The sequence below is a fragment of the Solea solea genome, chromosome 10 (assembly GCF_958295425.1).
Source record: "Solea solea chromosome 10, fSolSol10.1, whole genome shotgun sequence".
NCBI lineage: Eukaryota > Metazoa > Chordata > Actinopteri > Pleuronectiformes > Soleidae > Solea > Solea solea.
Genome location: NC_081143.1, coordinates 26,697,002 through 26,711,638, shown reverse-complemented (window position 1 = coordinate 26,711,638; position 14,637 = coordinate 26,697,002). Strand labels below are relative to the sequence as shown.

The window sequence follows — 14,637 nt, the reverse complement described above, 5'->3', positions numbered from 1 at the left end:
GGGGGGGGGGGGTCTGCCCATGGATGGGTCTGACCTGTGTGACAGGAACAGCGGCGGTGACGTAGCACGGCAGCCTCGCCGCAACAACAGTGCATTCTGGGTCCAACCCAAGATGGCTGCGCCCTTGCCGAAGTGCTGAAGAAGTGCCTCTCCGGAGACATCCTCGGGATTGTTTGCGGTTTCCGCCACTTCTGTGCCACCGAATCCGCTCCGAGGGACACCGGTCAGCAGGAGGACACCACGCGAGCCCACTAACCGACATTTGCGGCCGGTGCTTCGCGCGGCTGTGGCAGACTGTCCGTGTGAAGATGGGCCTCGTCTCCAGCCCCTTCCCATAGCGAAGAGCCGTGGGGAGAGGAGCCGCAGATTCCCCTGCAAACACGCACCCGTCCAGCTCGGATTTGACGGCTTTGACATCTTGTACAGGCTCTGGACGCTGCCCTACAACTTTCTCACCAGGATCATCTGCGCGACCGTGTCTGTCATCGTCCGGAGGCGGAGAGGTTCCCCAGCCCGTGTAGAGAATCCCACAGCACCGAGGTCTGTCTCTGCTACTACCGCCATTTGTGCACGTCTGCCCCGGCTCACTAACCCTGGTCCCTCCGCTCAGGTTGTGTCCACACATGGACACAGTATTAAAGAGTGTTTACACGCTGCTGCTAATGCTGCTTTCCCGCTCACTTTACACAGAGCTGTCACTTTAGCCGCACTAGCTCGGCTAACAGTGAGCTAGCTGCTAGCCAGGCTGAAGTTAAGGCGAACACAGACACAGACAGACCGTGTTTAGGTACATATAAAGTAGACGTGTGTGTATATATAGGAATAATTATATACGTATATGTACATATTTAAATCCCCTCACCTGTGGCTCACGCTGCGTTCATGTTGTCACTCTCAGGACAGAGTGACAACAACCTGTGTGAGCTCTGTTAGCCTGTGAGCTCACAGTGAGTCCAGGTGAGAGTGTGTTGTGGTTTTCATTCAAACAGGAGATTCTCATCTCTATTCTTAGAGCCCATGGCCAAGTGGAAAGGGAACTTGGCTTGTAACTGGAGGGTTGCCGGTTCAAGTCCCCACCAGGTCAAAAGGGCTGGGGTACCCAACCCCCATTGCTCCCCGGGCGCTACTCAGTGTGGCAGCCCACTGCTCCTAATTCAAGGATGGGTCAAATGTAGAGAAATAATTTCCCTAAGGGGATTAATAAAGTATAAGATTTAGACTTAAAAAAAAGATTTATCCAATAACATGTATTTTTGCTTAAGTGTCCACTGTGCAACGCTAAACAGGGTTTATTGGCTGAAATTATTAGGGTATTAGTATGTTTGTATAGTAGAGATGAGCAAGAGGTACCACATGTTTTTTGTTGTTGTCAATGATTGCATTAAAAAAAAAATCTTTCTCTTGTGGAATGTGTGGTGCAACTGTTAACACAGGATAGCAGCGCCAGCAACCATTTAATTGATTGACTTCATGTTTGTTTGCAGTTTTCAGTTTAAGAGGTTTCTGTGCTGTAGTAGATCCTGCAGAAGGGATGACATTTACCAGGGTCTTTGAATGCATCTTGTTAGCTGCTCTCGTTAGCTCAACACACGGTGAACCCTGCATTACTTTCACTGGCTCTCATGTGGTATGATTTAGAATATTATTGCTGGAAATGATCGTCATCTGCTTCATGGTTGAAAATGTTGTTAATTCACAGATAGTCTTCTGCATACCTTGATTTTACTACTTGGTTATTGGAGTCACTGTTATGGTAAATGGTTTGTATTAATATAGCTAATCTTGATGACCATTCAAAAGCTGCTTTACGCTATAGTTTTGCCATTCACCTATTTACACCCATTCACTCACACATACATACATACAGTGCGTGAATTATTTCTATCACACATCTTTCATACCCATTCACACACTACCAGCACAGCCGTCAGAAGCAATGTTGGGTTAAGTGGCTTGCCCAAGGACATGTCGGACTAATGAAGCTGGGAAACAAACCCGTATCATTTCAAACCATTATGGTTCTTGTCCTTATTACCTTTCTTTGTTGTTTTGGAGTTTGGTTTGAACTTCAGCAGATTGTCGTGTTTGCAAACAGTCCCAGCTGTGCTCTCTTACTTATATTTAATATTATTTTCAACACCACACATTCTAATCTAAACAGCAGGAAGTTACAGGAATCAAATCTTTCTTTTTCTTTTTACTAACTTGAGGTTTCTTCTGCAGGGCCCTGATGAAGATGGACTCAGATTTGATTCATTCGCCGGCTGTGGGCCTCACTGAGGAGGAGGAGGCCGACATGAATGACTGGAAGCTTCCTCTGGCCTTCATGAAGAAACGCCACTTGGAGAAGATCGAGGGCTCCAAGGCTTTGGCACAGAGCTGGAGGATGAAGGACCGGGTATGTTGACTTTTGCTTATGTGTGTGTCAGGAGTTTGAGGAGGTTTCCTGAGCCAAGCTGTGACCCTGAGGTTGGATCATTTGTTCTTCTCAGGCTAGTTAAAAACATACATTTGTTCAGTGTGTATTTGAAAGGGCAGGGAAAGCCCGATCTGATCCCATGTAGTACTGGGGAAGCATCCCGGCTGCATTTTAATGCCAGGTGTGAAAGGTCTTACTTAGCCATTTCCATGTATCCTCTGTGCAAATCTAGCAAGACTATTGATATCACGTGAGACTTGACTGTGATAGTCTCGCGTGATGACATTAATCTCAAATGACTACGTGATGCTAACAGCTAAGCTAACAGCTGAGTGTGCAGGTTTGTTCGTTACGCTGCCTTCTGTGACGTAGGACCGGAAATACGTCCACACGCCACGTTTCAAATGTTTTTGTGTCGTGATTGAAGTAAAATCAATGTTTTCTTCTTCTGATGAGGGCATGCTGTGCTCACAGCGCCCTCTGCTGAACAACGACTGTAAAATGTGTGATGTCGAGTTTAGATGGATATTTTCAACTTGAACAGGTTTTAAATGTTGGTGTTTGTGGTCATATTACATTAAAAGTGCAATAATGTAATCGGTCAAGTAATTATGTTAACATTATTTTTAATGATGCACCAGGTTAGAGAATTTTAAATTTTATACAGTTTGCCGCTTTTGTTTCTGAAAATCTCTTTTTAAAATATAGCAAAATTGGTATGGAGGCTGAAATGTCAATAAATGACCTAATATGGAATTGAAAATTGAATTGTGAGCTTGTGAATCTGAAGCAAATGGATTTTAGGAAATCAGCAGAGATTCCCTTTGTTTTACAGCCTTTACGCTAAGCTAAGTTATATTGTTACTGGCTGTAGCTTCATATTTCCAGCGCAGACACGAGACAGAGTTCTGTTTTCGCTGATGCAGGCCAAAGAGCACTACAGTGGCGAGTTCACGGAGGTCGTGTGCTGGTTTATAGGAATGGGCGGTTCTCACGGTCGGCCACCTGTAACACCAGTTCTCATCATTTCAGTCCATTTAAAAAGAGACAAATCAAAAAGCTCCACCGGCGCTGCACACTGTGCTTTGAGAGGACATCAGTCTTTAAACAGCCAGGACACAGCAGCAAATTACTGGCTACCCTCGTCTTTATTATAGTGCCAGTTCATTTCACTCTGCTGGAGGCTACCCGCGCTCCGCTCTGGCGAGAGGAACCTCAAAGCTTTCCCTCATGAACGGCCACAGTGTGTTTCAGCGCTCGTAAAGCTGTCGTTTCGTCCACCGCTGTGCTACCAACCGTGATTATTTGCCTTGTGGCTATGATGATGGCCGGTGCCGTGGAGTCGTACATAACGCTGACAACGTCTGGCCCTGTTTGTAGAAATTCACCCAAATGAAAATTTAACACCTCGTCGTTGTTTGGACATCAGTAGAATTACGCCGCCGAGACTGCTGAGGTGTCGCGCTTCAGGGAAATGTTGAATAAGAGAACATCATTAAGCGTGGGGCAGCTATTGATTGAGTGCGGTGAAGGGGGGGCGGGCCCGGTATGGGCTTTCCTGTCAGAAAGTCGAGCTAAATTGACTTTGTAACATTTCATTTTTCATGAGTCGCAGCATTCTTCAGGTTATAGACCCCTCATCTGTACACGCAGAAAAAGAATGTGTGCTTTCACATTTCTGAGTCTGGGAAGCTGCTGTTAAAGAGAGCTTTGTGTTTTTCATGCAGGAAGAGTTTAAGATCATTTTAAGATGGTAGAGATTGAAAAATTTAAGTTTTTTTTTGTTGTTGTACCGCAGCGCTGTGCTTTTTCACTTGCTCATGGGTGATCTCGTAGAACGCTTGCCTTGCAGTTGTGTTTGCTGATTTCAGCTGATGGACAGTATCTGCAGCAGTGAAGATATTGAGCGAGTCGGTGTGTGTGAAGCCTTAAGCCTGGTGAGAGAAGCACGCAGCACGAGGCTCAGAGAGCGGCCTGTAAATGATGCTCCGTACTGTGGGAAATCGGAGGACACACACACAGTCTGGTTTCACTCACTTCAGAGGACTTTACATTGACTTACATTAATTTCCTGACTATGACTTATGTCGTGTTTCCATAATGGTACAGTTTTGAAGGGTAAAGCCTAAGGCTGAAACGATTACTCAATTAATTGTCAACTATTTTGATTAAAACCAGTTTCTGTGATTTTTTTTCAGCTTCTTAAATGTGAATATTTTCTGGTTTCTCTGCTCCATATAACTAAGATATCATTAAAACTGAATCTTTTTGAAACAAGAAACAAGACATTTCCAGGTTTGACAAACACTGATCAATATTTTTCAACATTTTAATCGAGAAAATAATCGACAGATTAATAAATTATGAAAATAATCGTTAGTTACAGCCTTAGTAAAGCCCTGGCTTGCAGTTCAACTGAGAACGGTACTTTTACTTGGTGCACTGCGCCCGATGGTCTCACCAGCGAGATACGTAGCCTGACGTCATACGTCATGACAACATTCAAATGTGACTGTTATGACCATACCGTACCATTTTACTCCTTGGTACCCCAAGGTGCCAAAAATGGAATGGTTAAGGCTGGTTATTTTGAAACTATTCCTAAAGGAAGTGCAATAAAATGCGTACTGTACTGTACTAAACCAAACTGTTGAACCTTAACCATAACTACTGCTGGCCTAACCCTAACTGTACAACATGTCTTCACCTTTTGAAATGTAAGAATTTTTGTCTATAAGGAAGACAAATCCCCATAATGTGACTGTTTAAACAGATTTAGGTCCCCACAACATGAGAAATACCTGGAACACACACACACACACACACTCCAATCTAAACTGCACCACAATTAAAATCTTTGCCCTAAACTTAACACCAGTTCCTCAGAAATTAGATTTGACCTCAATTAGGACCAGGTTTTCGTCTCCATGAGGACTACTGGTCCTGACAAGGTCATAAAGAAGGTAACAAATACAAGTGCACACAAACACACACACACCCCAGATAAAGACAGGAGGGAGAGGGAGGCTGTACAGTTACAAGGCTCATTGGTCAATATGGTGTATTTATTACCCTGTTGGCCCAGTGAAAGCTATATTGTGTGTGTGTGGTTGCTCCATCTGCTCAGTACAATCACGATAACAGTTTTTTCCAGATAAAATGTATACATGCCTTTACGTTGTATAGAAGAGTCCAAGGTTTCTGCTAAGTGCAGAGCAGCCCCTGTGGTAGAGGCAGACGGGTTGACACACCGTTTTCACAATCCATTTTTACCATTTACCATTATTTTCCAATTATTTAATTTTATCCAATGGAAGAAAAAAAGGAAATCAGCTTAATACATGGGCCAAAAAAAAATGTGATCACTTGTCAGCGATCGGCTGATGTGAGAAACCGATTAACTTCTGTAGACCTTCATTGGAGAATTGCCAGAATGGGCAAGGTCACACTGTTTCCACAGTGGACATTTTGACCCGTCACAGTAAGAGAAGTGCATGAATAGCTGATAAACAGTCAGCCACAGTGGTGTGTCGATTAGCAGCCAATAACAGGACCTTGAGCTTGACGCAGCTAAATAGAATTTGGCCTCTTTCATTCCTGTGTTTCATTCTTCAGTGACATGTGAAATGTGTTCAGTGAAAAAGAAGGTATGCTTTCAGAAAGTGTTTCTCCAAGATGGAGGATCGTTTTTTTTAGGGCCACTCCAGGCATATTTCAGTGTGTCAGTATGGGCTGAGAGAACTTGGATTACATCCATAACTTTGCTTGAACTGCAGCGGCAGCTTTTCTCCTGTGTAAGCTGCACAAATTAGCCTGTGAAAACAGGTGGGTTCAGGCAATGCTGGTCTGCCTCACCTTAAAGTAGAAATGCAGGATTTTTTGCCCTAATTTAACAGCTTTGGCGTCATTGTCATGATTGAATGTCGTCTTGTGGGGAGATTGGGGGCCAATGACCTAGAGTCCTCAGAATCAGGAGGCCTTGTGAAACGCATAAATTGCTTCACAACACTACACAGGTACCTCGCCATAAGCTATACGATCAAGGCAGTGATAGCGTTATTTTTGCAAGAATGCGGGGAAGAGGAAACAACTGTATGACTGTGAATTGCCATACACGAGTCAAGATCTGACCTTTTTGAAGGGCGAAAATTGAGAAAGATAGAAGCATGCAATACGGATGCCGACAGGCATGGACATGGCTCCACGGCTTGTGTTTGCCGGCTCCGTTGAAAACAAATGCACATGGCCAAGAGGGAGGGTGAAGGGATGGTTATGGTGGCGAAACTGTAGGGGGTGTTCCCAAGAAGAAATGGGGGGAAAAGTGACCAGATTTGCAAAGTTCCACTTTAACTGGTGGTTGCCCAGGAGGGGTGGGATTGAGGTCCGTCTGTCTGTCCCTTGGCAGTGGCTGCTGTAGGGTCCTCACTTGAATGTGAATCTTTCAGAATCTCAAGATTGGGTTTGATTCTTGGGTCCCGATTTGATTATTACTCGATTTTTGATTCAAAAACGATTTGTGGTCCAGACTCTGTAGAATCCCAAAAGTGCACCCAAATGCTCGCTTCCTGCTCAAGGCCAATGCTGCTTACTCCTTGCCGAGCTAGCTTGCTAATGCGTCGCTCATTGTTGAGTCTGTTGTAAAATTTGGGGAAATCTTTGAGATAACCTCTAACCTCAAGCTTGGGTGCTTTCGATTCCAGGCAGTTCCCTGGGCCTCAAGGGGACTTGTCTCATCTTGAGTTGGGAGCCTTCTGTCTTCTTGGTAGACCCTGGGGCATTTGTCCAGGAGAGTTGTGAAAGCCTCGGCCTGCCTATTTTTTGGGGTGCTCTGGCCGTGGTTTCACTCCCCCCGGTTGGTGGGCCCCGCGCCAGAGCTGGGTAGGGCTTGGATTTTTTGTTTGTTTTTAAATCTCTACTCATGTACATTGGTGTCTTTTCTCTCTCAAGCACCTGTCTCTATTGTTTGTCTGCCAAAAAGCCTAAACAGAAGCAGAATGACAACATCAACAACAAAAATCCCCTTAAATTTATAGACTTGAATAAAAGTTAAACCAGATCAATCAAGGTGTGTGCAATTAAGTGTCTGCATCTGTTTTTATATCGGTGTGTCCGCTACATTAACATTTAAGTACAGGATTAGATAACTAATCTTAATCTTATTTTGTCTTTTATCCAAAAGCCCCTGATAGAACCGGGGCTTTAAACGTTGTTCTGAACGACCTGTTTTTCCAGCTGGATGTGAAGTGACCTACCTACCTTGCATGCAGAGAAATCTTTCTGTCTCCTGTTATGACGCTTCACAGTTCCCTGTGGAGCTGTGAGCAGTGTGACGTCAGAGTTTCTTGACGCAAACCCGATGGTTTATGTCCAGCCCTGTTGTCTGTTTACAAACCCTGCCAGCGTCCCGTCTCCCTCCGATGCCCATTTGTCCCGGCTTGACATCCTGTCAGACAAAGTTGTGGTGCTGCTAAAGGCTTATTTTTGGACTGTGCGTGTGTGCAGTTTGTCGAGTGAAGGTGGATCAGCATTGATTTACCTGTCAATAATAAATGGGCAGGAATATGTGCAGCCCTTGTAATGTGCAAGTTGACAAGATGTACAATGTGATTTGTGCTGAGATGACTGAGGGAAATCACAGCGCTCTAGTTTGGACTGGACGTTTTTTTCTGCAGCTTATAGAACTGTGCAAAAGTCTGAGGGCAACACCAGCTTTGTTGTTTCTATGCCTGTGAAATTCTGTTATCTTTGGTATTTGGGTTTGAATTGTGTGACGGAAAGTCAGTCTTATTTATGAGCAATGAGCTTAAAGGTACAGTGCGTGAAATATAGCAACATCTATTTAGGGCTGAAACAATTAATCGATTATTAATCATGGACTGAATTAAAGCTTTTTTTCATTATTAAAACAAGATGTCTGATTGTTTAAGCTTCTTAAATGTGAATATTAACACTGATCGCTGACATTTTATGGACCAAATTAATCATTAGTTGCAGCTCTACATCTGTTAAGTTTCATGTTGCAGCTAAATGTCCCTCAGCCCACCCTGACCTTCCAAGTGTGTTGGGGAACCTATGTAGAACATATGGCACATCAAACCTCGAAAGATGTTTAGTTTGTCCTTTATGGTCCAAATTTGACTGTGTCTGTAGAGCTGACCAGGCTAGCTGTAGACTGTAGATATAAAAACAGTTCATACAACCGGGTAATTGTACACTTTAGGAAAGGTCGCCAGTCCATCGCAGGGCAAACGGAGTATCTTTTTCATGTGTCCTCTGTAGAAGTCTTGCAAGACCATCGCAATCATGCAAGACCTGACTACGATAGTCTGAGTTTAGTTTTTTTTTTTATTTAAATAATTGAAACAAGCTCTTTGCTTTTTCAACTTCTTAAATGTAAATATTTTCTGGTTTCTTTTCCGTCTTCATAAAGAAATCAGTAAAACTGAATAATTTTGAGAACATCCTTTTGAGGTTTGGGAAACCAAAATCAACATTTTATGCACAAAACAACTATTAATGATTAATCAAGAAACTAGGTTTTGCTCTCCATGAGGTCGAAAGTCAGTGTTTTTGCCAGAAAAGCTTCTAAAGAGGGAACAAAAATGAGTACACGGACACACACGTATGTACACACCTCCTTTTGGCCTGCACACATGCACTGCCTGCTGTGTGTTTTGACTGAGGATTAATGAAATCAATAAGTCATCAATAGCCAAGCTCATTGTAATAATGTGGAAATGAGACAGGTGGTCTGTGCTGCTTTATCTTCTGCATCATTAGTTGTTTTCAATCAATGTATACAGCTCATTAAGCAGCACACAGGCCCCAGAGTCATGGCTGCGGCAAAAGAAAACATGTTTGCAAAGTACAGTACTAAATATATTGTTTTTTTTATATATATATATATGTGTGTATATATATATATACACACATAAAAAAAATCAATTTTAGTGATGTTATTCCTTTGTTGAATTATGGCGTCAAGTTCACGATCATTGATTCTTTCACTCTTGTAGGTAGGGATGAGAAGATTGTGAAGATATTAACAGTACTACTATGTTCATCAGTACTGGTACTTTAATGGTTCTCCGATTGATTGATTGATTGATTGATTGATTGATTGCTAGATTGATATTAAAATCAGATTTGGAGAAAAAAAGACCATATTTTGAGATTAATGTCAAAATTCAGAGAAAAACACATTTAGATCTCACATGGGCCCTAATCCTCTTCTGTATGTTTGTTGCCTTTGTTGAATTTGTAATTTCTCTTTTTTCCACCTCATCTGTTTATCTGATTTTTTTTGTCTTTAATCACTTGATTCTTAAAGAAATCAGTCTGAATTTTTATTCCTTATTTTGTTTTCAAAAAGTATTCACATGTGGTCCTAATCCTCTTCCGTTGTTTCCTTACCTTTTAATTGGAGAAAAAAAATTAAACAATCTAAATAAAGACTGAAAACTTTGAACTTGTCCTCTTTAGTTTGGACCAGTAGAAAGGGAAGTGTAAGATTATTCGCTGGAGCTGCAAATTTGAATTAATTTTATTCATTCATTTTATCTGTGATGAATGTCTTTATATGTATATACATGCAAAGGGGGGCTATGCTAGCACTACATCAGTGAATGAATAAATTACATATTTATCTATTTTCTGAATAGCCGCTGTTAGAGCTGCAACTAACGATTATTTTCATAACCGATTAATCTTTCGATTAATCGTTTGGTCCATCGAACCCGGAAATGATGATGTTCTCAAATGTCTTGTTTTGTCCACAAACCAAAATGATTAACTTTTAATGATTTCTCTGTTATCCAGAGCAAAGAGATTAAGAATATATTCACATTTAAGAAGCTTAAACAATCGGAAATCTTGTTTTAATCATGATAGACAGCTTTAAACCGATTAATCGGTTATCAAAATAGTTGTCGATTAATTTAGTAATTGATTAATAAAGGATTAATTGATAAATTATTTCAGCTCTAGCCGTTATATTGAATCATTCATGAACAGACAGCTCATCTTTTAAATGACTAATGGTTACTGTGAACTCTGTGAACTGTGTTTGCTTACTTAAACCGTCTCATTGTGGATTCATCACATACCTGATACCTGTGCTACAAGTTTGGCTGTCAAACACTGTGATGTTTAAAGTCTGAATGTGAGACACTTTAGTTAAATGTTTGATCAGATTGGTGCTCTCGCCACCTTTAACAAGCAAAAACTCTTCTTAAACCTGAGGCGAGGGCGATTATCTGCAGCAGTTCTGTTGAAATATAACCAGACTTGTGAAGGTTTAACTTTCTCTAATGCGACTCAGTGGGCGCTCGGCTCTTTTTTTAATACCAGGTTTTTGGTAACAATCCCTAATTGTGGCACATGCACAAAATTTGTTGCATCCTCAAACAAAACAAGCTCATTAGTCGTAATGATTACATTTGTCTCCGTCCCTGTTTATGTCTTTAATTTCCTCTCTGTGTCTTTGTAATTAGTGGCAGGATAATAATGCCGATGTTTGGTATCTGGAATGAGGATGACTGAGCTTTTGTCGATTTTTGTAAAGCCACGGTTCTCACACTGTGGTACGTGCACCACCATTGGTATGCAAGCTTCCTTATGGTGATACTTGGAGGAAAAATCAGAAATACTGTTCTACTGTATATACCAGGGTTATGTGACTCGAGTGGAGTTGAGGGATTTTGACCAGAGTGTGCGGAAAATGACACAAATAACACAATCTAGTTTCACTATACCAGTGTGTGAAGTATATGTGAGGAAGAGGAGGAGCAAATTATCTTGTTCTTCTTCCGTAGCCGACTTTGCTTTGGCCTATTTACACTACTGTATTTTGACGTTGGTGATAGCGGTGTTGTTTTCTCAGACGGTACTAGAAACGTTTGAGAACCACTGGTGGTGGCCTGACTTGTGAACTTCTGGATCTCTACTTGCACTCTTGTAACATGAAATAAGGTTTTCCAGAAAAAAAACTACTCTTTTTATTCGGGCATGGGGAGATTTATCGATATATAAATGACTAATTTCTTGCCTCCATATGATCTTAAAACTGTGCTCCATGACACCGAAAGAGTTTTATTTCAAGTTCTTCTGAGCCAGCGGATCATTTTAATAGGACAGGCCGAGGTAACGCTGGCTTAAGCCGAGCTCTTCTTCTTCTTCTCCGACAGCATTCCTTGCTAATTTAAATATGTCATATCTTGATATATAGACTGGAATCGAACAAGCTCTTGCTTTAATTTAGCTTATTTTGCTTGTTTTGCTTTGAGTATTATTATGTTAAATAAATAAATATAAAAAGAAGATTACCACTTAAAGCTATTTTTTTGTTGCAGAATAATAATGCCCTGCAGTGCCTACTTGGTTTCATCTTGTTACATTCTTATTTGCAAGAGAAGATGATTGAATAAAACATTGAAATATTAGTATTTTATTTTGTTTAAAAGAATAATTGTTTGACCAATCTATAAATGAATCGTGAACTTAAATACTATTGTATTTCAGTGCAGTTCAACTCCAACTATCATGATATAATTCAGTTGTGACAAAAGCATAAATCATCCCAGCCTCATCTTTTTTAAACCTACTCAAATTTTTTTTAAAAAAATGTCTATTTTTATAGATCTTTTCGTTCAAAGTTCCCAATGGGCCCTTTATTTATCGCAGCCCTAACTAATGAAATAAATTTGTGCCATCGATCGGTGCAGTTAGCAGAGCTGGGGGTCCTAACTGGAGTCTTTATAGATCCCCGAGGGAAAAGCCTGGGAAGTCCCTGTGAGTCGTGTGCACTTATTAATGTGCGAAGGACGGAAACCAATTATGTGCAACACACACGCACATTCTCGTGCAGCATTCTTACCGAGGACACTCATAGACATAAAGCGTTCCCTAGCCCCCTTACCGTAACCTTAACCATCACAATTAAATGCTTAAACTTTAACCTAAACCTCACCTTAACCCAAATCTAACCCTAACCACAATTCAACTCTGTGCCTTAAACTGAACCGAAAATGAGGTTCTGCCTCATTAGGAACCAGGTTTTGGTCTCCATGGTCCCGACATGGTCAGTGTTCATGTCAGAAAAGGTGACCAAAATGACCATAATCTTTAATTTGAGACAAGGAAGAGCTATAATGATATTATGTACAGGCTGTTTCTTCTGCTTCCTCTCCGGTTTTCTGTCTTCTGATCCTCGTCCTCCTCGTTCTCCTGACTCCGCCCCATCACCTCACTTAATGAGATTATTGGAAATCCATGAGGATCAGAGCATACCTGTATTAAAGTCTCATTTAGCTTTGTCTTTTCCTCTCCGGTTAATACTAATGGTCAAATTAAGAGGCTGGAGCCTCCTGTTTGATCAGGATCTTCTTTATCCAGTTATGAGTCAAAAGGTGCCTTCATCGTCGGAATCCCCTCGAGTGTCTTCCCCCCCGTCTGCTCTCCATCAGCTTTCACTCTTTGGCACTTTGAATTGCAGCCCTGCTGATTCTCTTTGTTTTTTTTTTTTAAAGCTAGAATGGTCTTTTGTTTCCATTATTCACTGATGGAACTCTTCTCTTTTGTTAATTATTAAAAGTTATTTAAAGCTGGGCCTGAGGCGGTGAAGATGCCTTTTTTTTGGGGGGAGAGACCAACAACCAGTGTGATTTGTCGATCAGCATAGAAACAATTAACCATATTAATGTTAAGGTCTCATAGTTAGGAACTACATCATTAGAGTTTGGTATCATCCATCCATCCATGGCAGGAGTGAACAACACAGCATGCTTAATTATTTGACGCTGGCAGTGGGCAGTGAACTTTGCTAGCATTTTCTGATTCCCAACCATTCAAAGGAGCCGTGTACACATGAGAGCAAGTTTCGGAGAGTCTGTGAAAAGTTTATAAGGTTCTGTCTTTTTATTCACTCAGAACTGGCATTTTGGGAGCTCTAGAATACTATTTTTGGAAAACAAGCCCGAGACTGAAAAGATTGGCATGCGTTTTCATGTATATAATCAATACACAACTTTGGGAAAATGATAAGGTCATGGCTGCGCCTCTGTCTTGCTCTTGCATTCACTGTTGCTGTCTTAGTTGTTTTCTTGTCTTTGGAGAGTGTTTTGGTCTACTAAGACATTTCACCCTTAGTGCTCACGTGGCACAGAACTCTTATATCATATATCTCTTATATTGACATCCTAGAGGTGTGTGTCTATAGGTCCCATCTTCAGTTGATGGCAGTATTTCCGATTTTTTAAAATGTGAGTACTTTTTGCTCAGGTGTGTTTATATAGTTAGTGAAAATGGAAACAAAAATCATATCATCAGATTGCCTATAAGTTGTGCTGAAAAAAAAAAGGATATTAGACACTCTATATAGCCTCTGTATATACGTTTTAACATAGTAATGGGAAAAAAGCAGCCTCAATGCTCTGTGTTCTAAGGGTTAAAACAATGCCGTGTTTGCAGAAAACCTTTTTAAGAAAGAAAAAGAAAACTCTCTTGGAGGGAAACTTCTGTTCCGTGTGGATGAGGCCTAAAGCGCAGTAAGAAATAACTTTAGATAAATATCAGTCGCGCTATAATTTGCTTTGTAGCTTTGTATTTTTTCACCAATGAGGGAGCTGTGTCAATTCAATACCACTTCTTCTTTTCCTGTGTAATATTTGCATAAACCATATTGTCAGAATTCCTGCCCAAAGGATTTGAAAGCAATTAATCAGTAAATTAATTTACAGTCCGTGCCGATGAACGAGCTGCCTGTTTGTGTTTTCACTGTAATGTTTGAAACGCACGCGACGGCGAATCAGCGAGAACAAAGTGGACCTCACCTGGGGTGGCGTCGCGCTCAAATGCCACGTTCTCATCCTTCATTCATCTCCGTTATTGTCATGCAAATTAAGATCTAATGTAGCGTAAATTACCTGCGTGGGATGCTTGACTGAAACTTCACAATTTCACCAGTGGTGGCAATTTGAAATATGTGAGATTGTCTGAGCAGGTTGAGTCGCTTAATCATAACCAGATTAACTCCAGTGTGAATCCGTTTTCTGTATCTTCTCTGTGTGTGTGTGTGTGTGTGTGTTTTCTTGTTCGGTCGGCGCCGAGGTTTAAAACAAAACGAAATGAAAGATTACCATTTGTCCTCGGAGTGTCGCGAGGGCTCCTCGACATTTTATCTGCCGTGGCAGGTACATCTTTCCCCCCTCTCTCTCTGGACT

The 14,637-nt window shown here is 41.3% G+C and overlaps 1 protein-coding gene across 4 annotated transcripts in view; it reads left to right on the top strand.

The window, feature by feature from the left end:
• The first annotated feature begins 409 nt into the window (after nt 1-409).
• Nucleotides 410-14,637, top strand: part of rptor (regulatory associated protein of MTOR, complex 1) — a 207,677-nt gene continuing 193,449 nt past the window's right edge. For all 4 annotated transcript variants that reach the window (XM_058640290.1, XM_058640288.1, XM_058640289.1 and 1 more), the window contains exons 1-2: nt 410-540; nt 2,224-2,398. In XM_058640290.1, the coding sequence (XP_058496273.1) occupies nt 2,231-2,398 (168 nt within the window). In that variant the 5' untranslated portion in view covers nt 410-540; nt 2,224-2,230. The remainder of the gene's footprint in view (nt 541-2,223; nt 2,399-14,637) is intronic.